This window comes from Aulostomus chinensis, chromosome 11 (assembly GCF_037954235.1).
Source record: "Aulostomus chinensis isolate RoL2024-O1b breed Wild chromosome 11, RoL_Achi_v1.0, whole genome shotgun sequence".
NCBI lineage: Eukaryota > Metazoa > Chordata > Actinopteri > Syngnathiformes > Aulostomidae > Aulostomus > Aulostomus chinensis.
Window position 1 is genome coordinate 24,134,890 of NC_141330.1, and position 23,802 is coordinate 24,158,691.

Sequence of the window (23,802 nt, forward strand, 5' to 3'; positions counted from 1 at the left end):
TGGTGATGATATCATAGATACAAGAGCAACCCATGTTACCATGACTACAAGTGTGTCTTATAACCAATTATGGTCATATTTGTGTAAATTACAACCATATATCAAGAAGTGCCTTTTATTTCTATTTATTGCTATGCATCTGGAAGTGCTACAGCTGCTCTGGTTGTGGTGGTATGGTATGACCATGGCTGGGTTGTGAGGTTTCAATTGTGTGGTAGTTCAGGAATCTTCTCCACGGTTCAATGCTGACCCTGCAGGCCACATCACAACAGGCCTGCCTGCCAGCCTTGACACCAGGAAACATGAAAATCACTCAAATAATTACACATGTTAGGATACATCCTTCTGTTGCGGAAGGACAAAGCTTGTTAACATTTCCAACTGCTTCTGATTACATTTTCAATTTGGATCAAGTTCTTCTGTGCAACGTGTGCATGTGTGTGTCTGGAATGTAATATGTTTCAGCTTCAGTGGAAAAGCCTTTACATTCATTCCTATCTTGCACCACATTAAAACAAGTGCCTAATCATACAAGATTTACTCTCACTAGAAATCAGAAAAAAGGGAAACAATATTCCTCAACTGAAGTGTTGAGAATGTCCTTTTAAAAGGACCAAGTAATTAAAAAGTCCATGTCCAACAGGGTCACTCTTTTTTTCCCATTTGACCTCCCTACTCCTTCTCCAGAACTACCACACCCACACGCAGCACATTTGCCTTACAATTATGGTGTGTTTTCCCCTTTTTGTTTCGCGAAGCAGTGAAGGCTGGAGGTAGTTAGAAGGTTATGTACAAGTTACAAGGTTGCTGCTGTTTAAGTCCAATCAAGACAATGCAGCAAACTTAATCAGTTCATGAATCAAGCCCAAGTGAATCAATAAACATGTAGCCTTCAGGGTCTCTGAGTGCTGTAATACATTGTGTGTGTATGTCTGTCTTCAAGCCTGTATATTGAGTACAAGTGTAGAGCAGTATTCTGTTTCTGTCTAATGTGCCCAGTATGTGTGTGTTTGTGTGAATTCACATTGTGTGATTCTATTTTGGGTTAAAGCCACTGGGAAAGTTGGCATTCTAGAAGCCCAACATATCACCTAATCAGTATCAGAAAATCCCTGCTTGAGAGCCTATGACCAACTAATCATGCCTGGCATGTTGGGTTAAACCCACCATGGATACCAGAATGTTCAAAACACCCCAGTAAAGCTGCACTATGACCTTACATTACAACACCACTGGCTCTTATTTATGGCTAATTTAACCAGCAGAAATAGGGAATATTCATTAGCTTGCGCCAGTGAAAACGATGAAGCCAAGGGTCAAACATGACCCATCATCCAAAACGGTCGATTACAACTTCTGATGTGTCAGTGATGATGGAGTAAAAACAAACATATTAAACCACTCTCCAGAACAATCATTTATGGTCGATTTTCTATACAGTTGGTTAATTTTATTTTCCACAGGTAAAAGACCACAGCTGTTTCTACAAAAACACAAGCTATTATTTCTCTCACGTCTGTGAGCAAGTCAAACCACGAGAGTACCTCATGTCTCTGGAGGCCAGTATATGAGTCAGCACAGCCACAGCTGAGCTGAGCAGAGCCATGCCGGGGCATACAAAGCCAGAAAGCTCAGCGTGTGTGTATGTGCAGTAGACAAGTGGGTGGAGGAGCTGGGCCAGATGAAGTCTTGGCAGGTGTCATCACTCAAATTTTACCGTGTTTTCATGGGCATTGCTTCACACACAAATAGCCTGACTACCAGAGCCAGCGCTGAGAGCTAAGAACCGAGAGATGACGAGGACCATAGTGCTAGAAGCCCAATAGCAGACACACTCTAGCCTCATAGTGAGAGTTTACAGCAAACTGAAAAAGCAGTTCTAGCCTGCAAATTTTATTACTGCTGGCAGAGAACCAAAACTATTCTCGTGAAACTCTCCACTTTGTTGTGAGTTTGTTTAACTGATATTCCATATGGGACACGACTGTCTTTCTGCATATTCTGTATGAATGTATATGTTCTCTAGGAGTTTCCTCTCCAGATTTACTTGGCTGTTGCTCTTTTTATAATTGCTATATGCAAATGCAGACGATTAAACAATAGGAAAATAGAGCAAAAATCACGCAACCTAGGTTAACATAATACAAGGGGAACTCACAAAGAATGGTTTGTAGCTGCTGTTAACACCATAAATCGTACGTCTTTTTTCACCTATCTCCCCACCCCAGTGTCTTATTAACAAAAAAAAATTACAAAATTGCATTTCCCTTTGTTCTAATGGACACTAGAAATAGTAGATTTGCATATGGAACACAGTCAGAGCAGTGGAGATGCAACATTTCTTGCTCCAAATGTGTGTATATTACCTATTCTAAACACACTAAAGGATGCTCCGTGAAATATATGTTTTTGTTTTATCTCATTTACACACATTTAGCAGATGTAAATGAAACAGAATCCTTGTGAATTTGCCCCAGAGTATTTCTTCCAAGGCATTTAAAGTTGTGTGGAGATTGCCATTATACATTTTTGAAACAAACTTTATTCCTCCATAAATTAAAAATTGTGACCTTTAAAAACAGATTGAGGGGCAATTTCAAGACCAACATCCCACAAGCTGCGTTACCCCAAAGATCTGTAGGCAATACCAGTAACGCACCGCATGTTAAAATATATTTGATGTTTAAACGTACAGTCATGGAGTTCACACTTATATTTTTTAGACTGGGATTTAATATTAGTGCAGTGCAGTCTCCACAACCAAAGTGCTCACCTGTTGCCAGCTGTGCAATGCAGTGTCCAGTGTGTGGATGGCATATTGACTGATATTGAGGAATACTTGATCCACAAAAACCTTTGCCTCCAAAACAGTGTTCTGGGGGCAGCAGGTGGCTGTAGCCTGACTCTGAAACACATAACACATGTAAAACCCTATGAACTCAAGTTACAGTTTCTGACAAATAAAGGCAATGTGAATTGGTCAGCTGTACCTGTAGTACACAGGGCTGGAGCAGCTGAAGGTGTGTTAGATTCCGATACTCTAACAACTTGCAGTCCAACTCCGTTGAAAAGCTGTACTCCTGGCAGTAACGTGGCCCATTGCACCACTGGCGCAAGAAGACCCGTGGCTCCCGAGCACCAATAACCATGAATTCCTGCCTCTGAGGTAACTTCCTGTCCGGCAGGAAGGGACGCAGTCGTTGAGATGGAACTGGAGGCATGGGACAGAGTATTACTGGACTATCTGATCTAAATAAAATGTAGGCTACAGCCACAAATTTTCTTTAAGCAAAAATTTCCACAACCTTCTTGCCACTAAAGATCTGAGTCAGATAAATTTGAGTTAATTAATATAGTGTTTCAAACATGACACAATAATTCAACATGCTGTACAGTGTAACTGTGGGAGTCACACAAGATGTCAAGCATGATTAAATGTCAAAAATGAAAGTGGTTTTGAGCATTGATTGAGTCATGCATGGACTCACATGGAGAATATTAGAGATCATTGTTGTTTTTTTGAGAGGTAGACAATTTTACAGAACAACCCAAGCTTCCAGGCGAACTTTGCACCATGAACATTAAATGCTGTTGTTGATTTGAGTGAGAGCTCATCAAAATGAATGGCTAGTTGGTCTATTATTTGCTACTACTCAAAAGTGGAAGGGAGAAAGTTTTTTTCCCTCCACCAGTGAAATAAAATTACAGTTTCACGTCACTTTAAGTTAAGAGTGCATTAAGTAATCCTAAAATTACTCAAACTTGGATGGCCGTTCCTCTGGCTTAAACATTTCCCTGTGTCTGAAATATTCCGACTGTGTCCTACCTGTTCCTAGCTGTTCAAGATGGTGGCAGAGGTAAACTTGCATCTGTGCTAGCTGCAGAGACACACCCATGGAGGGGACAAACCATGGAGCAAAGCAGGAGTCCACACGGGTGCAAGCTGCCAGTGCCATTGGAGAGACCAATTGATCGCAGGGTAGCTGGGAGCCGCACTCACTATCTGAACTGGAGGGAGAGAAAAAAAAACCAGCAAGCAATATGAACTTCACAGATTATGGCACTCAAAACACATAGCATATGTAAATATTAAGATGCAAACGGAAGGCACCATGTGACACTGGTAAAATCTGAAATCTTTTCTTATGAAAATATTAAACTGGGAGACAGCTGGATTTGTGAGATCACAAAAAAATCCATCTTTCCAGTCTATTGTCAGCAATGATATGATTTAAGTGCAGCAACAGCACAAAGCGGCATGGCTCAGGGGTGGAGTGGCCGTCTAGCAACCAAAGGGTCGCTGGTTCGATCCCCGACCCCGGTGACCATGTCAAAGTGTCCTTGAGCAAGATACTGAACCCATAATTGCTCCTGATGAGTAGGTTGGCACCTTGCATGGCAGCCTCCTCCATCAGTGTGTGAGTGTGTGTGTGAATGGGTGAATGAGATGACACTGTAAAGCGCTTTGAGTACCGCTAAGGTAGAAAAGCGCTATATAAAATTGAGTCCATTTACCATGAGTCCAAAGCTTCGCTAGAAACGACTTCAAACAACACTGTTTATGGAGAGGCTGGCATAGATGCTACGATATAGCTTCAAAAAACACCACTGAGGGATTTACTCCATGAAAAGTAGATTTTTGCACTTCTATCAGTAGGCTTCTGGTTCAGCATCAGTTTGTTCATCTGATTGCTTGAAGTTCGCTCATGATAAATGGTGATAGGTGACGGTGGTTCACTACCTGCCAGGTATTTTTGAAAGCATCTGCCTTTTTCTAAACAGTTTCTATGGGTGATTCTCAGATGGTGCAAGGAAAAAACAATGTGTCAGGTGAACGAAAACTATAACAAAGAAACAAAGGAGTAATGTACAATTCAACATTCAGCATTTGACAGCAAACAATTTTGACTTTCTATCAAACCTTTTCTTGTAATATCAAAGACAGTTCCAATTGTGAATGAGAGTCACAAGGCTCTACTCAGATATTAGATAGTCTTGTACTTATTTACAGTTGAATACTTCTGAAACATGCACAGTGATTTACAAATTGTGTGACATCCTCGTCAGAAATCTAAATTGAAACTAATGCTTCAATTATCAGTAAACAAAAGAAATGAGAAGAGACAACAAAGTGGAGAGGGCCTCCTCATTGTCCAAGGCTGTGAGTTTAGGTAGTATTTCTGTAGTTTCCCGGAAAACCTCTCTATGGACATTAATTGCATGTCATGGTTGATGATGCTGAATGGAAGGTAATTGAAGTGAATGACCATTTGCTCTGCAATTTGCTGCTACCATGATCCACCATAAAAACTCCAGCAGGAAACGCTCAAGAGCTGAAAAACGCTAGCGCAACAGAGCGCTCCTTAAAAAGATAAGCATCATATGTTGACAATTTTCATTACTTCCAGTTGGCAGGGCAGCCAAGTTATTTTACTGGTGGAAACTAAAGTAAGGCAGATGAAACGAGTGAGTAAGGAAAGGGGAATCAATTTTGATCAAAAAAGACAAATAATTTAAACATAAAGGAAATGTAGTGTTTGGAGTATGATTGTAATGAAATGCAGATGTATATTTTGCTTTAGACTGTATCGGGTACTATAGAGGTTTTTTTCTGTGTCTTCCCTTACATGTTTTCTTATTCCTCCCTTTCTGATCCTCTGGACCCCTCTAAGCCACACAGAATGTGGGCTTGGCAATTCTATTCTACTTAATATTCCCTAAATCTCAGGAGGAAATGGAGGAGAGAGAAGAAAAAAGATGAATAAATTAAGATGAGGAAGGAATGAAGAAGTAGAGTGGGTGAAGCACAGAAGACAGTGAAGGGTGCTGGATGAGTGATTAGAGATGAAGAGAAGATTTTCTGAGGTGTTTTGATCTATCCCAACTCAACTTAGCCCAACTACGAACTAATAAGCTAACCCAAAGGGGGCTTTCACTTCTTTTGCGTCCCGTGAGCTTCCCCTCGATTAGATACACTCAAGGTAAGCAGGAAGGAATCCGGATGGGCCCTGACAGGCACTTGGTGTGCTGGGAAATCTCATTAGGTCGATCTGAACGCCTTCCAAACCCGCTCCCTGCTCCTGCACACCAGATGTGGGGCGAGGGACACATTGCTAACTCTTTGTGCTCAGCAGCCTGGGTGCGCTCTCTCTCTCTCTCTAATTTCTCTCTACATCAAACTGCACACAAACAGCAGATCCAAATGCATAGATCTGAGTGTTAGCAAGCATGAGCTCCATTGTATGAGGCATGCACATTAAACATACACACAAACCCACTAAAAAAGTCCACAATGAAACCAAAAATTAGTTCAATAAAATACAGAATATTCCTTTACCTCTGTTCGTCTCCTCCTTCTCCATTATTATTGAGTACAATCCTCCACAGGTCGGAGGCCACCAGCTCTTTCTGCTGGTCAGTGAGGCTGAGGCTGGGCAGCTGCAGCTGGCAGGCGGTGCTCTCTGACAGGCTGAACTCCCGATATGGAACAAAGGACTGCTGGAGCTCGTCCCAGTACTCTAGGCTGCAAGGAACCTGGAAGACACAAGGGACACCACTTTTTATTATTCCATCTACCTTATTTCAAACACCCTCTATTCATCCCTCGTAGTATAAGCAGCATCACTCTACCCTTCTGAAGTGTACTTGACCAGGACACTGACCTGATAGGACTGATGAAACAATGTCCCTCTCATCATGAGACAAGATGAAAATGGTACAAACTGCTTACTGGTCAACAATGAAAAAATACTGAAGAAGATACAGTACATGACTACATGAGCTGAACTGCTTTCAATTATGTTGCATTTACCAGATTGCACAGCTATTCATATCTACTAAGTATTCTTATGTCCTTTGCCCCCACCAGTATACTCTATACTCTGTTCTGCAAATGGACACTAGTGGATATTTTGTCATGGTTTCCCTCAGTTGTTCATCACTTTATCTTGAGACTCCAGGCCAAACAAACTGACTATTGTAGTGCAACCCGTAATAAGGGTTGCATCAGCAGTAGGATAAATGCAATGCTTTGTTATTGCACAACCGGTACTAGAGCTTTGGACACCTCAGCTACATATTAAGTATTAAGCAACGGCAGTGGTCTGCTAATCATCAAGTGTTTGATACTTGACTGACCTGTTCAAGACATGGGGAATCCCTGCTTTGCAGAGGGAATGAGCAAGTGTTTTTTATGGTGTCTTTATGACCTTCATTTGTACTCACTTCAGACAAACCAATCTTTAATTTCTCTTGAAGAAAAGGAAAAAATCTGCAATCCATTGACCGCAGACCACCAACGCAGCAAGATGACAACTAACCTCCATAACAACACTGCATGACCACAGCATAACTAAACACCAGGCAAATACGCTACAGGACAGCTATTAGCATTGAAGTCCCGGAGCAGTTTCTCACACTGAATAACAAGTAGGTTATGTGAGAGTTCTCACATTATGTGATGACTGGTAGGACTCCATTCACTCCTCTCACACTGTGCCAAAATTAGAATAAATGTGGTGGGTGCTCCTGTGTGAACTAAACCAAGTTCTCAGGTTCCCTTGACCACCTGCAAAATTCAGCTACTGATGGATCAGTAGAGGCAGAGAGCACTCTGCTGTACACCCGATAGATGCCATGCACTAAATCATGATGTGTGTCTGTACCGTACTTGATTTATGGAGAACATTTGCCTATGTTAAGTCAATTGTTTACCAGAGCTGGGGTGCTCCAAGTACAATTGCCCAACTCACAACTCTGACAAAAAGTTTGTGTGCTACATTAAGAGAGTTGTGTGTACAAAGTGTCTCCTTACATTTGTATGTGTGGGCCTACACTGTTAGAGAATGAATGAGGTAACCATAGTTTACATCATATATGAAATGCCACATAGGTTTTCCTGGAATCCACTCCTTGTAATTGTACCTGACAGAGTAGTGCACCCGCAACCCCAACACTGAGCCACTAGAGCGGAAACTCACTGAGTCTCCAAAGAGAACTCCCAGAACAGTGTTACTAAAGCCTTGAGCGTGATTTTTTTTTCACCTGAGATTCTATACACACGATGGCAGAAGTGAACAATTGTACATGTAATACAGTAGATACATTTACATGGTCAAATTTGCGTCATATTCCTTTGGACTCATGACCACAGCATTGGATAGTGGACTCTAAAATATGCCCTTGTGATGAAGCAAAAAATAAAAAAAAGACAAAAAATTCTTTGGTAAGGCCATGTTAGACCTCAGGCACTGGCATGTGGGAGGACAAGGCACTTGGTGTATATGTCAGCAAGAGGAAGACAACAAATAATTGTATGTATGAAAGACAATATGTATATATATATATATATATATATACACACACACATACATATGTGTATGTATACACAGGTGTGCATATGTATGTGCGTGCATGATACAGATATAGTGTCAGTTTCCCCTGCCTGATTGTGTGTATCTTATCTGATAAACAACACGTAACACAGAAGAGCTGACATCCTCTTGCTTGGATGGTTCTAATCTGTATTTTCTTTGGGCAGTCGATAAAATAGGCCGGAAAGTTAGACTTGAGAGGAAAACATCAGCTGGTAGGTTATTGTAATTTTGTAATTAAGTTTCACTTTGGATGTGGTCTAAATACCTGGAAAGCTATGTTGAGGACCTTTAAAAGAAATTTCAAATAAATATTCAAAGTTATTTACAAATATGTTTACATCAAGGATTGCAGCATGATGTATATACAGATCTGATTTCCATCCCTGTCAACCAACTCTGTTTCTGCCAAACAATCTACCATTCTGCATAGAGTTACTTCTCTGAGACTGACTGGCCAATCACAACCACTCAGATGTTAAGTAAAGGCAGACAAACTAAAGCAAACACAAAACATAAAGAAATTATTTCAATTTCCATGTTCAATGCAGGTGTAATCACTCCCCGTCTGCCATTAGTTTAAGTAAAATGATCACCACTGATTCGGTCCTCTCTTATGTCAAAGATGCATATTTGTCTAAAAATTCCGCTGCTTGCTACCTCTTATCAGCCAGCTGACAAATTGAACTGACATCAGCTTGAGCAAATGTTTACTCAAGAGAAGTAATGAAAATTGTTCTGAAAATGTCTCCCGCTATGCTGTCTCAGGTGGGCTAATATATGTTAACATTAATCAGTGTGGAAAATCAGGAATAAGCCCACGCTGAGATCTAAATTTTTCCTCTCTAATGCCAAATGTTTAAAGGGGGACTGGAGTTTTGGTGGATGAGGTGTAAAAACTCCAGATCAAATTAACCACATGGACAGTATTTTATTTTCATAGTGCATTAGCTGTGACTAATGCAGGGCTGCTTGAGTGCTGTCCCACTAAAACAATAGTTACCTTGGCTAAAATATACTCCAGTTCTCTCTGGTTCAGTGTTGCGTTGTAGTTAAATGTCTCACAGACTCTCCCCGGAATCTGAGAAAAGGTTGCATTCTTACTAATTGGAGAAGGAAGTGTGCATAATTCAAATTGGGTGTGCCATGATTGTGAGGTTGATTGATGATATGCTTCTCATAATAACAACAATACAGAAACAACAGCTGCAGCAGTGGTTATGGTTAAGGTTGCTTGTTCATCTCAGGCCACAAGGCTTTAATAATATTGGTCGCAGGCCAGCAGGCCATGATGGCAGAGCAGAGGCCTGCTGGGACATGAAATGCTATCCCACAGTGCCATGCACGAAAGCAACAGCAGGGGAGCAGATGGTATGACATTTTCCTTAAAAAGAAAAAAGACATAGGCTCAGAGTGATTTATCAAACGTATACTTTTGTATGGAATGGGAAAAAAGCAAACATTTTATATTAGTTTTACTCTATACTGTTGTGCTCTCCTCCTGCTCTCCTGTGTTGGGGTCAGGCTGCATCATGGCTCCTGTATTTACTCAGTTTCTCAAGCTTCAGAACCCCACAGAGACACAGAAGGAGGGGAAGACAAATGAGAGAGATGGAAAAAGCCCAGTGAAGACACCTGCTTATGATTCAGAGCACTGGACCACACTGTAGTGAGAAGGTGAGAATGAGTCATCTTCTCTTTTTCTGTCCCTTCATCACTTGGGCCCTCTACAGGTGGGAACCTGTGGATGCTCCATCAGGGATCTTTCGTTTTTCAGCTCCCCCACACCACTCTAATACTCCCCTTCTACTGTGTGTAAAAACACTGCCGGCAGCAATTTGACTTTGAGTAATGAAAGGGGGTTTGAATTCCCCCTTCGAGATACTGGAACCAGTTGGGAAACCACAACTATTTAAATGCAGGAAATCTTGATTTTAAAAATATGATCTGCTCTGGGGACAAGCAAGCAGCATGGCTCAGAGAACCCCAAAACCCTGTCTTCATATAGTCAGCAGGGTGGAGAGAGGCAGTAAAGTAGGCTACAGGGGGGAGGAGGGAGGGAAAGATGGGGAGAGAAGATAGAATGAAGAGATGGAGAAAATATGGATTGCATTTTGTTCACCTGTAATCCTTGACTCCCTCCACCTGCTGGTAAAGTACCCTGCCTGGTAAAAACATTGCTGCATACATGACAGAGAGGAAAGACAAGATAGCCCAAATCATTCTTTTTCCTCCTATTTCTTCTTCTTCTTCTTTTCCAACGCCTCTCACTTTCCATTTTCTCAAAATCTATCAGCCTCCTCTCCACGTGGCCACGCGGTAATTTTAGAGGCCTGAGAAGTTATGACTGAATTTGTTCTTTCTCTCTCTCTCTCTCTCTCTTGCTCTCTCTCTCTCTCTCTCAAGTTTAGACATGAAGTAAATTAAATTCCCTTGGCACAGAAACCAAGCCATTACTGTTTTTATTTTCTTTCATTTTTATGCCTGCATTTCCGTTCTCTGTAGCTGAATTTTTCTACCTTTGGGAGAAATTTAAAAAAAAAAAATTAATTGAAACATCTGAACTTCTGCTTGAACAAAAGCTAAATACTTGTATGCCAGAGAATGAAATCAATCGCATCTGGGATCACAATGGCTTTGGCTCCTGACCGAGAGATCTTGTTCAAATAACCCCCATGAACCCAGTCCTTCTGTTCACACACATCTAAGTGCTTTGTGACTATGTATTTATGACTTATGAAGTAAGGACTGTATGATATACTGTACCAGGATATGGATCAAATATCTTCCTACACCATCACTTCATTCAAAAAAGTCAATTATTGTGTTTAAATTTATTCATGAAGCAGATTTTAGGTGTACTGCATTTGGTGAGTTTCAGTCAAGTAATGTTGCCAGAGGATAGCAGTACAAGCAATGCAAAAGCTAATGGCTTATGGCTAACAACTGCTACAGCAATGATTGAGCGTTGTTTGATTGACAAATTCCAATCAAACTACAACATAGTCGGTGGAGTAGTTCAACTGAATGTGCCAGCCGGTCACGTCTAGCACTACCATGAACAAGTGTTTAACTGGAATGGTGCAGAATAAGATAACATTTATCAGCCGGAAAGTATACAGCCGGAAAAAGAATATGATACGTACAGCATACAAGACAATGTTCTTAAGAGTTTGTAAATGGACATTTTGGACAGTTTTGCTCTTGTTGGTTGGTGTTTATCACATGTAGCTTCAAGCTAAATATGGGCGTCTGGCTCTTTCAGCATTCTAGAGTATGAGAAACTTCACGCAGCATGAAAAAAATTATTTGTCAGCTCAAGACATTTGTGAGTACTTGAGAGGCAAAAAAGGGTATAGTATCCATCCAAGTACAGGCGAGTATTGGACATGTTGCATGTAAGCCAGGGAATATCTGTTAACATGAAGGAAATGCAAACAGCTGTTCAGTCACCTGGGTTTAAGATTCACCAGGTCAGTACTTTTGAAATTCGGGGGTTCTATCCCCACTTTTGCTCATTTGCTCTAACAATTAACCAACTAAACAAGTATAACCCTATTTAGTATTTTGCTGTTTCCATCAAAATTTCCAATGTCCAACTTCAAATCATGCATCAAAATGCATTGATGGAAACCAAAGTATCTCTATACAGTGCTGTTTTTTAGTAGTGGGCCCACACCTGGGGCTTACCCAGTGGCATCAGTGACTGCAATATGCACTTCTCATCAAAGCAGAGGCTAAATTAATACAGTATATTAGAGTTTAGATGGTTTTTTTGGTTTAAGATCCAATAATTCAGATTCAAATGCCTGATTCGCCTCATTACATCATTCCACAGCTCATTCCCACAAGCAGAATTTTGAATGAAAGTTGGGTGCTCAAAGCCCCTTTTAATGGTGGCTGTGTTTGTGAAAGGTTCATCACTTGATTCCTTTTAACTGACTTCTTTTTACAGAGTAGACAGGAACATGCCAGCTGGCAGGAGGAGTGGAAGACGTGAAAACCACATGTTCATCAACCGCAGGTTCTACAAATCCTGTCGCGTACAATACACAATCACACACACACACACACACACACACACACACACACACACACACACACACAAACACAAACACAAGCAGACAGGCTATTGAAATGCACACATGCACAATGCACATGGCTTTATCTGTTGTTTTTTGGTGCCCAGTGCAGCACATACATTCCAAAAAGTACATAGGTTGGAGGAAAGGCCCAGATAGCGGGATGTTCATGTAAATGAATAATTAAAGAATTTTAAGTTGTTGTCTTTTGAGTAAAACTGGGTTCTAGTTTTTGTTGAGGAGAACTTTTCAAAAAAATTGCAATGCTGTGACAATGTTGGGCTGAAGATGGATTCTATATAAATTTGACAAACACACAGCAAAACTAGAGACCAGACAAGGATGCAAGTCCATTTGATTTGCTTACCTATAAAGACTCAAAGAGTATAAAACTGTTAGGAACAGCTAATGTAACAATAAAACTCTATACTCTGTACACCTCTGATATTTTTCCAAAGTGCTACTGATGTTATACTCAATTTTAATTGAGACAATTTATCTGATTTCACACAGCTCCCTCTGAAGCCACAAAAGGCATAGTACATTTTTTTCTTACGTGTGGAAGTGTTTCCAAGACCTGTAAACAAACTTTCATGTGTAAAAATCAGTGAACTTCCCCAACAACAACCCTACATCATCTGCTTCTGGCTGTTGGATTCTAGTTATATTTATTCATGTTAAACCACTCAGCAGCATCCAGACAAAAATATGATTTCCTGGAGAAGCCATTTGATTATTTGTGGAGTATTGGCTGATACTACGTTTATAATTGATCACCTTCTTTCATCTATATTCCTTTCCAACAAGCCCATTTATACTTTGTGCTGCAATCCACAAAACAGAATTACTTTGCACCTGTGTCACATTTTAGATCCCCAGGTGACTTTAGCAAGCTTGTGCATGCATGCCATTATGTGGCATTTATGTGACAATCTGTTTGTTTTCTCCATGTGCCTACACATCAATACATACACGCATGTATTGGGTGTTTTGCCTGACAGATGATTGCATCTTCTGTAAGATGAGATAGATGTTTCCTAAAGCTTTCTCCCACATCATCAGGTGAAGAATGACCTCTCTCTCTTCTGGACTACAGAGTATTTTCACACAGCTCCACTTACACAGACGATCCTGTAAGCATCACAGGAGACATCACCTCCCCTCCTGGCCATCTATCTTCGCCCTTCTATAACTCTCACTACATCACATTCATCTGTCTCTTTCTCCCAAATCTTCACTCATATCAATCTACTCCCATTAAGGCCCTTATACCTATTAACCCCCCCCCCAAAGTCTGTCTTCAACTGTAACTTAATATGTGTCCCATCAGTGAAAGGCTTTGGCGTTTTGGTCATTTCAGACTTTACAGCTGTGGGGCCTTGTTGGGAAATACCTTGTCTGTCCTTGGTCAGCACAACTAAGAAACAAAAGAAAACATCTGCACTACAGGTAAAGGTATGTGGCATTCCAGAAGAAAAAGATTTGAGTTAAAGCAGTGATATGGGAGGTTGAGAAACTTCTGTTGCAGATAAGGGAACAACTCAAAAGAAAAGGAAAGAAGGAAAGCAGCCCCACTGTAAAGCACACCATAACTAATGGGCTGGAAATGTATTTAAATGCGTTATTGTGACAGAAATGATGGTTTAATACAACCTGAGGATTACAAAATTTACTTCTGATATTGTAGTCCATAAATGAGTCATGTTTTATAAAATATAACATAATAGAAAAATACTTGAAAACATGTAGTTCAATTAATCTTGAATACTGTTCACCATCAACTGAATCACTGTAACATTTGTTCCAATAATTTTAGTCTTTTGTGCTGTCATTACATTTTACAATTCCATATCTGGCTGAGATTAAACTTCCAAATGTCTAGTGAGAAACTATAATTTAAAGTGACTGCAGATATGACACTATAAAGAATGTGATTGGAATAGGGCATGCTATGTAAGGATGATAGACCTGAAAGAGAGATGGAGTATTGAAATGCAGGGGATGAGTGATATAAGGAGAGCTGGGATGTCCTGTCCCCATGGAGGCACTGTAGACTCAGTAGCTGCTACAGCCTGCCAAGATATAACCTCATCTGTGTTTGAAGACACCTGGTTTTTCACACCGGAGTATGCAAGATTACTTTTGCAGCTGCCTCATCATCTATTACATGTTTGGAGAGAAAGCAGGGGTCTCTGTCATTCAATAACATGTAGGGTATGGGAGTTCTTATGACTCATTTCATGGGAATCATAATGGCACACAGCCCAGCTCAAAGAATTTATTTCTCTTTCACTTCAGGTGATGTAAGGCAGGGAGGAAGGAAGGAAGGAAGGAAGAAAGGAAGGGAATATGTGGATTCTTTTCACTCTCCGTGCCTCTTTCACCTTCCTCCTACCAGCCGTTATCTCTCTTTGATTGCCTGGAGATTTACAAAATGGTAAAGACTAAGAGGTACAGTAAGAGAGAAAAAGCTTCAAAGCAGTGTGGGGAGTTTTAAATAGTTGAACCTTCGTTGTGTCTATTTGTTTATGTTCTGTGGGTGGTGGTCCTACACTGGCAATTTTTTCAAAACTCGTGAGGCATGTGGTTGTTGTTACCTGTAAGGCATCCCCCAGGTCGGCCGTGCTGATCTCAGGGTCTTCTGTGGTGTTGAAAGGGACAGGAGTGATTCTGACAAAGGTAAGGACGCGGGGTTCAGGGTACCTCCACAACATCACCCCTGGGGTATCCTCGGTCTCACTGTAGAACACAACCTCATGGGGTCCAGGCCGTCGTTGAGAAGCTGCAAAGGAAGTGTAGCAACAGTAATATGTTATATGTAATTTTGCTTTCATATAAAAAGGTTACAATGTGCTTTACAGGCAGATGTTAAAACCACAGTGGGAAAACATATGGTGAGGGGACAATAGAATAAGAAAATAGTGAAGAAAATAGTGGACAGGAAAATAAAAAAAGCAAAAAGCAAAGAGTAGAAAAGTGTAACTCATTATACTGCAGCTGACAGGAACAGTGGAAATATAAAAGTAGACGAAGAACAAAACTGAGTGTATGGAATTTTCATTTGAAGATACTGTACTAGTGACATACACACCTTCACCCACACCCTCTCTACCTGTAAGAGCAGACTAAAGACCTTCCTTTTTGATCAGGCTTATAGTTGGGCTGCTTAGGCTGGCCCTTAGATGTGCTGCTATAGGCTTAGGCTGCTGGGGGATCTCCCATGGTGCACTGGGCTTCTCTCTACTCCTCTCTGTTCTCCTGTATATGTCATACATAAATCATACTCATACGTATTACTAACTTATCTTCTTCTCCGGAGCCTTCAGGCTCCCCTCATCCCAGATCCCGGGTGCTGCTAGAAGAGGCTGCAGACCTGAAGAGGCTCAAGCTACCACCCATAGCTCCACCTGCTCACGTCCCTGTCAGTCCATCAGTCTCTTCCCTTTCTCTCTCTCTTTATCTCTGTCCCACTCTTTTCTTCTGCATATCTGTCTTCCTCCATTATCTGTCTTTGTCTCTGCCCCGCTCTCCTGCTCTCTTTACCCCAAACCGGTCAAAGCAGAAGGCCATCCCCATTGAGCCTGGATCTGCTCGACGTTCCTGCCTGTTAAAAGGAAGGTTTTCGTCGCCGCTGTTGCAGGATGTGCTTGCTGATGGAGAATTGTTGAGTGTAGATTCATTGAAGGAGCGTGGTAATAGACCTGCTCTACTTGTAAAGTGTCATGAGAGAACTTTTGTTGTGATTTGGCGCTATACAAATAAAATTGACTTGACTTGACACACCTCCCTCGACTACTAAAGGTTTCCTACTGGCCTCCTGAACCATTTCAAATTATTGGGGAAGAATCTAACGCTTGAATGATCTGAAATTCTGGAACACCAAAGAACTAGCTTTGACTTACACATCTTTGGTGCAGTGACGCCTTTATAGGTATTTCTACAATGGCATCCTCAGCAAAATGATGTTTCCCAAAAGAGCACTTTGGATATTTTCCCTGCTTTCAGAATGTTTATATGGGTAAGGAGCCACATGTAAATAAAGTGGCTGCGTAAACATTTTTTCTATTGAGTAAACTGCCATCGACTGAACCATGCCAAGCACCTGCAAAAACTGGATAACACTGGATCTAAACTTCTGAGTAGTGTTTGACCTAAGTTGTGGCTGCTGTTTGGGATTCAAGTCCTTTGGAAAAATGTTTATTTGAAAAAGACAGTCAAGCAGAGCACTGCAATGCTTTGTTTGGCCCCTGGGGGTACAAACACTGAGACGCTCTTTGCAGAAAACATATTTCAAGGAGTAGTCAAGTAGGAATCTGTCTGTGACTGATTTTTCCTTTTAAGTGAAGCTGTTAGATGCCCAGCATATTGTTCTGCTGCAAACAGAGTTGAACAAACAAAGAAGAAACAGACATTTTCATGGTTTTGCTTTTACTCGCATAAACTTGAATGTAGAGAAAGTGAGGGAAAAAGAGGGAGACAGTTGCCTCCTTCATCCATCTTTCATCCACTCCTCTGTCCATATATCCCATTCATCCCTGTCAGGCCCTAGGGGGGCACTTGCTGTTCTCTGTACTGTTGTTCCTGGTTTTCTCTGAATGTTGACAACATGTTGCAGACAGATTGTCCTCTCTGTTCTAGTTCACTACTATACATTCTCCTGCTTCAGCCAGCATATTAAATGCATCAAAGACCAGTGGAGCAGTGCAACAAACAAAGAGTCAACCACAGCTGACAGAGTGGACGGCTGGTCTATAGCCAGAGAGAAGTTTTATCCTCGGGGTATAATGTTGCTGTGTGCACATAGAGGACAGCACACAAAGCACAAAGAAAGGGAATAAACAGCATGTTACTCAGAGTGGAACCAGGCAGACATGTCCAATGAAACTCCTCTCCACACAGGGCTTTGATCTGACTTTGATTTAAGCCAATGTGTGTCTTAAAGTGACATCTGACTTTGGATCTTTCTTTAGTGGAATAGAACCTATCAGGCTTTAATTGATGGTTAATTATAGAATTTTACCTTTCGATCCATTACAAAAAAAACCTTGCATCAGAAAAATGTATATCTGGGTAATATCATGTCACTGTGAATGCTACATAATGCTCAAAATCTGAACTTCTGGATATCTACTGTGATGCAATTTTGAGAAATGTTAAGTTCCACAAAACAGATGTTTCAAAAGAAATTTATTGTCTTGTGAGCAAGCACAGCCCAGACTGAAGCCTGGTAGAAGTCAGCACATGGTGTATAAATACCCACCCGAGTCCTGGATGTACTGGAAATGCCCTGTTCGCAGGTCATCTGAGCTGTGTTCTGTCCGAGGGCAGGGAGAGCCTGGGGAGGAAGGTGGCTGAGTGTGGCAGGGTTTGCCTTTGGAACAGCTTTCCACAAAGTCCCCTTTCTGATTATTGAGATACATTTGCAGATGCTCCTCCACCAGCCTCAAGCAATTCAAATGTTCTTGCCCCCAGAACAACTGTCAAGACAGAATTAGAGAGGAGTGCGTGATGGTCCGAATAGAAACACAAGTAGTAAGACCAGGATTGGGAAGGACAGGAAACAGGGCACAAATATCAAGACACAATGAGATAGAAGGACAAAAACATTTGGATTAGGAGGAGAAACAGAAATAGTGGTAAGAAAAAAGCAAGACAGTGACAAAGACTCACAGATAAAGCATAAATGCCTGTCAACAATTATTTTACTTTCCAAAACAAGACAAGAAGCAATCAGGGTGACCCTAGTCATCAACCCTTCACACCCGTACTAACATTACCCAGCATAACCTAACATCCTCCTTGACTGTGTTCCTCTTCCCACGCTCCGTCAAAATGGGTCTGCTTGGGGTTTGGACAACGAACCAGGAATCTCTGAGTCAAACACTCTTCACACATGGAGCTGCCTGCCTGCAACTCACTAACTTGCATGGGTGGGTTATGACTAAACTCTAAAAACAGGAAAATTTGGGGAGTTTTTTTTCTTTTTCAGGTTTTTGGAGAGAGAAAATGAGATGAAGGAATCGGAAGGAATTCTGGTGGTTTTTGTACAGGACTTGATTAAAACACCACAAACACCAATATTTGCAGAGGGAAATGTATGATTACGTATTAAGTGGTTCCCCATTAAGGGGAACCACTGAGGGAGAGGGAGGGGGTTCCCCCTGAAGTAGTAATGTGGAATAATACATTAGTATTAATGCGTTCAGTTAGTCACAGCGAAAAAGGGACTTTTCACCATGGACATTATGTAACTTCTCGCAGGAAGATAAAACCCTCATCCACCCACCCACCCCAAAAAAGCTTTAACATTCCACTACTTAACCATTGGAATTGGAGCAAGCCGTTTTTAGTTTCAGCTGCAAAGAGAACAGATACCACACAAGAAACCAGAAGGAAGAATAGCAGATTGAAGGGGTGAGAGAGTACAGATTAGTTGAGCCTGTGTCGATCAATTTATGAATATTATAGTTGTACCCAGACGCATTTAAACTGGGGATAAATTAAAGAGTGTACCGGCATTAATCATTACTTATGGATGCAGGCATAAGAGTACTTAAGCAGAACACTAAGATGTGCTGATCCGAAATGGAGGACTCAAAACTCGAGCTGTGGTGAGAGATAAATCTTGGGATGATGAACACTGAATCAATGTCATGGGTATTGAGACCTGTAGCAGGCCTCCTTTCAGGTCCAGCAGCAGTTTAGGGGGGCCAGGCTCAGGTCCAGGGCTGCCGCTGTGCCGACACCACCTAGCGTCCAGAGAGGCGCTGCAGGAAAATGGCCCCAGGAGGAGATGGCTTCGTTCCTTCAGCCCTGTCCTCACCAACACATCTTGCAGCTCCAGCAGCATAGAAGCAGCTTGAAAGGGATCTGACAGGACAGAAGGAGTGAAAGGAATACATAATTTATTACATTCGCCTTGGAAACATAAAGCAGTGGGTTGAAAAAAAAACAGTTTAAGTGCCCACTTACAGATATAATACCTAGTAATATCAATCATTTGATCAACACAACAAAATCTAACTGCCCTCACAGACTGTCCTGAACTTAGCATCTATCTCAAACACACACACACACACACAAACACACACACACACACACACACACACACACAACAACAACACTTCGATAGTCACAGGGAGAACTAGGGATTGAATCAGCACCTTTTCAGTTAATTGACAGTCATTCTACCTGTGTTAAACTGTGTCTTTGAACTGACATTGTCACCCTTGTTTGCTTGGCTGTGAGTCTAGGACAGTTAAAAAAAAGAAAGTAAAGAAGAAAGCAGCACACCTGTTTCAGTGCAAGAGGGTATTAAGGAGTAATTCAAACATTGACAGTTTATATTATTTCAGAGCAGCACATGGCATCTTTTATCATGACTTGAAGCCTTCTATGAGCATGAGGATTCAAAGTGTTTTCCTTTCGATCATCTGTGTATTAATTTGAAGGACTGAATATGTCATAATTTTTTATTTTCCACCACTGGAGATCTCAGCTTTTATGGTGTTGCTTGGTCTTTTAAGTTAATCTGTTCATAGCAGCTGCAGCTGTCTGATGTGAGGATGTTTGCATCCTTGTTGTGTTGCTTGTGCTCCTATTAAAAAAAATAAAGCCTTTCATATGAAGGCTGGCTGGTCAGAAATTCATTCATGGCTATTTATAGTGCCAGTTAATCAGTTAACAACAGTTAATTAGTGCTGTTTAATAGTTAACATTTCAAATGACCATACCCTGTTATGGCTATTATTTTAGAAGGAGGGAACCAGTGCTGCTTTGCCAAACTCCTCGCAGCAAATCAAATCCCTCAGGTTTCATTATGCTGATTCACAGTAGGAAATCTGCAAACTTGATGTAGATGTTTGCTGGATGACCAAGTACACAATCATGGGGGAGGAGGGTGTACATGAGAGGGCTAAACACACATCCCTGTGAACACCAGGGTTCAGGGTAAGGTTGGAGGATGTGTTTTTCCCTAACCTGACAGACCAGGGCAGTTTGTCAGGAAGTCTAGGATCCACTTACAGACAGTTGTGACTGGGCCCAGGCAGTGGAGTTTTGACAATAATGTGTTTGGAATGTTGGTGTTAAGGGTAGAACTTAAGTCCAAAAAGAGCATCCTGATTTATGTGTCAGGTCTCTTGAGATGATCCACAAGGTGGTGGGCAACACAGATTGCATTTTCTGTAGATCTGTTTGCCTGGTATGCAAGCAGGTGTTGGTCTAACATGGAAGGGAAAGTGCCTTTTAAATAAGACAAAAGCAGTCACAAAGATTTTGGATTTAAAGTCGGCTTAGAGACAGGCAAGGAATCTGGTGGACTATGACTGACTAATAAACAGAGAGCTAATCGATTGAAGTTTTAAGTAATGCTTTGTTTTGCCTGCAAATGACAAATCCATGGTGTCCCATCTGAGTGCATGTGTATTTCTACGTAACAAAAAGATTATTTATATTGCAGCTCTTTGCGGAAAGACTTTGACGAGGATGTCCTGGGATTCATTTGGGATACAACAGGAGAGATGGGGTTTGAAGGGGGGATGGAAATCCATATGAAGGGAGTGGAACAGGAGCTGATAAATGAGGAGACAAATAGACATAGACATGGAAGAAGAGAGGGTGTGAGAGAGATATGATACTATGACGATATGACACACACTAGTCCTCTTTCCAGACATGGTAAACTGACTAAGGAACATCTTATTCAACATGAGACCTCAAAAACACAACAGGGGGGATCCAATGAGGAAGGGCTTTTCTTGACTTCATCATTGGGAAATATTATACTCTGATGAGTCATTTGTGCAAGGAAAGATATTGTTGATACAATTTGGCAGTTTACCTTGGTGCACGGAGAGTTGTTAGTGATCACTTATTGAACCATAAAAATCAGGATTATTTTCATGGTAAGGATTTATTAGACAGCACTAGGAAACTCTGAAACACGCTTAAATGGTGAAGCTTTTTTCCAGTTCAGGTATAAAGAGAGACACAAGCACACGAATGTTAAGTGCAGACACACACCGATGAAGCTGACAAATGTAAAGATAGAAATGTGATGCCAATATCTGCATATACATACATACATATACACACACACACACATATATATGTATACAAATATAGATGTGTGTATGTATGCATGTATTTGTGATATACATGTAGATTTATACACACATATGTAAACATATACATATATATGGATAAATACACACACAAAGACAAAGACACACACATTCTATCTATCTATCTATCTATATCTATATATCTATACCTGTAAGACTACAGAGAAACAAAATGATGGTGTTTTTGGAAGTTACACATATTTATTGTTTCCTACTCTGTTTAAATATCTGTTAATGTCAGTATTAATGTAATATTGAGCATTTTCCCAGTTGTGTTAGGTATTTTTGATTTGGTTATGGCATCAATCAATTTTGCTTTCATTAATTTTGCTGAAACTGCATTGCACTAATTGCTGTTTTCCTTCTACCCTGTGTAACTGATCTCAGGATCTCCCTGAGGTTTGAAAACCTGACAAAGCTTTGAAACTGGGGACTTCTTACAAGTTGTTGCAGAGACAACACTCATCATATAATGTTGCAGAGCTGAAACATAAAGTGAAATTGTAATTTAGGTCCTAAAATATTTAATTTTCTGTATCTGATTGATTTTAAGGTGGGAAAATATACACAGGGTGTCAAAGTTACACTTGCGCGAAATTAATTAAATTTAAATTAACTAAATTAAAAATGAAATGGTGCTGTTAAAATACAACTGAAAGATTACCAGATATATTGTCGTAGTATGGATGCAATTATTTGGCCTTTTTTTTAACGAGCAGTAAAACTGCATATTGTACATTGTTAATCAGTGATTGAATGGACAGATCAAGATAAATTTTTTTCTGAAGATGATTGGATCGCCTTTGAACATTAAATTGGAATCAATTTTAAAGGAGGTCTCCTCTTCTATAATAAATGGATCTGACTCCTTTGCAAATATTCTGCAACAGCCACTGTGCACTTGACCCATTTGTACTGTCTTTTACACCTACTGCCATTAGCAAAGACTAGCGAGGCCCATCAGCAGTGCTACATTGGATCAAATCAGCAAAAACTGGGCTCGAGCTCGTCTTGCTCAACAAATAACCCCTCCATACTATAAAAGACTGCCTTGGGCTTACTACAGGTTACAGACAACTTGTGTGAATCAGTTGTGAGTTGGTGAATTCCTGCTGCAACCTGCGAGGCAGTGCTGGAACACTCATACACTTGCTAGTCCCAATATGGCAAGAAAACAAAAACAAAACAAAACTGTGGGGAATGTCCAAAATGTCCCCCTGCATTTGACTCTGTTGTCATGCCACTGTTGAACACGTGCACACACCCACACACGTGTGCATGCACGCACACACACCTGTTGTTCTGGGGGTCTTTGGATCATGTGCGTGTGTTCAAGACTTAAAAAAAAAATGCCTTGGTCGAAGAAAAATGATCTTGGCATTATGACAAACAATACACCCACACATGTACACACAAGCGATGATATTCTAAGCACCATAAGTACAAAACATCATTTTTGTGGGGTTTCAGTTTTATCATTTAACCACATTGGTGATGCACATGTAGCACGGTCCTCTAAACACATGCAACTGCAAAACTTCCAGTGCCAATCTGTGGACATCTGAGATAATGATGCAGAAATGCAAGCTGTCTGTGGTCATATGAAAGCTGTAGGAGCAGTTCCAGGCTGATAAACCTTAGGGAGGAAAAAAACGTATCAAAGAAACACACAAAAAAGATGAAAATTCACCTCTAACACACACACACACACACACACACACACACACACACACACAGTATGTGATTAAGTCAGAAGGTCAATGTGTGGTGATCTGAAATAAAGCGAGGTAACAATCTGGATATGATGCGAACCTGAATTTAGAACTAACCTAGATTAGGCACAGATCTGCACACATGAACCCACACCTGCATATATCCCAAATGCCAGTAACTCAGCACACGCAAGCATATCCTCCACAGGATAACATACAACTTATGACACTCGAGCAACTAAGTGGGTGGTGGGGCGGATGGAAATCTTCCTAAAGTGAAATACATCTTTGGTAAATGCTTGGGTAAGATTAGATAGGATCGAAACTGATTTACCGTGTCGGTTTCTCCCTGGCAGCCGTTATCTGACCACTGCCTGGCTGATTTATACCCCGGGGTGTACTGGTATCAATTAGAGGCAGCCTAAAGGAGCCATTACCTAAGTAGCAGAGCCAACCAAAGACTGTCTGGGATGGTAAGGGTAATAGGAATAATATATTGTCACTCACCACA

At 40.9% G+C, this 23,802-nt stretch overlaps 1 protein-coding gene across 5 annotated transcripts in view; it reads right to left on the reverse strand.

The window, feature by feature from the left end:
* Window positions 1–23,802, reverse strand: part of vps13b (vacuolar protein sorting 13 homolog B) — a 327,627-nt gene that overhangs the window by 46,410 nt on the left and 257,415 nt on the right. For all 5 annotated transcript variants that reach the window (XM_086219125.1, XM_086219127.1, XM_086219123.1 and 2 more), the window contains 7 exons: window positions 19,122–19,324; window positions 17,715–17,931; window positions 15,052–15,236; window positions 6,338–6,534; window positions 3,827–4,008; window positions 2,991–3,211; window positions 2,774–2,905 (listed from right to left, as the gene is read on the reverse strand). In XM_086219125.1, coding sequence (XP_086075251.1) covers window positions 2,774–2,905; window positions 2,991–3,211; window positions 3,827–4,008; window positions 6,338–6,534; window positions 15,052–15,236; window positions 17,715–17,931; window positions 19,122–19,324 — 1,337 coding nt within the window. The remainder of the gene's footprint in view (window positions 1–2,773; window positions 2,906–2,990; window positions 3,212–3,826; window positions 4,009–6,337; window positions 6,535–15,051; window positions 15,237–17,714; window positions 17,932–19,121; window positions 19,325–23,802) is intronic.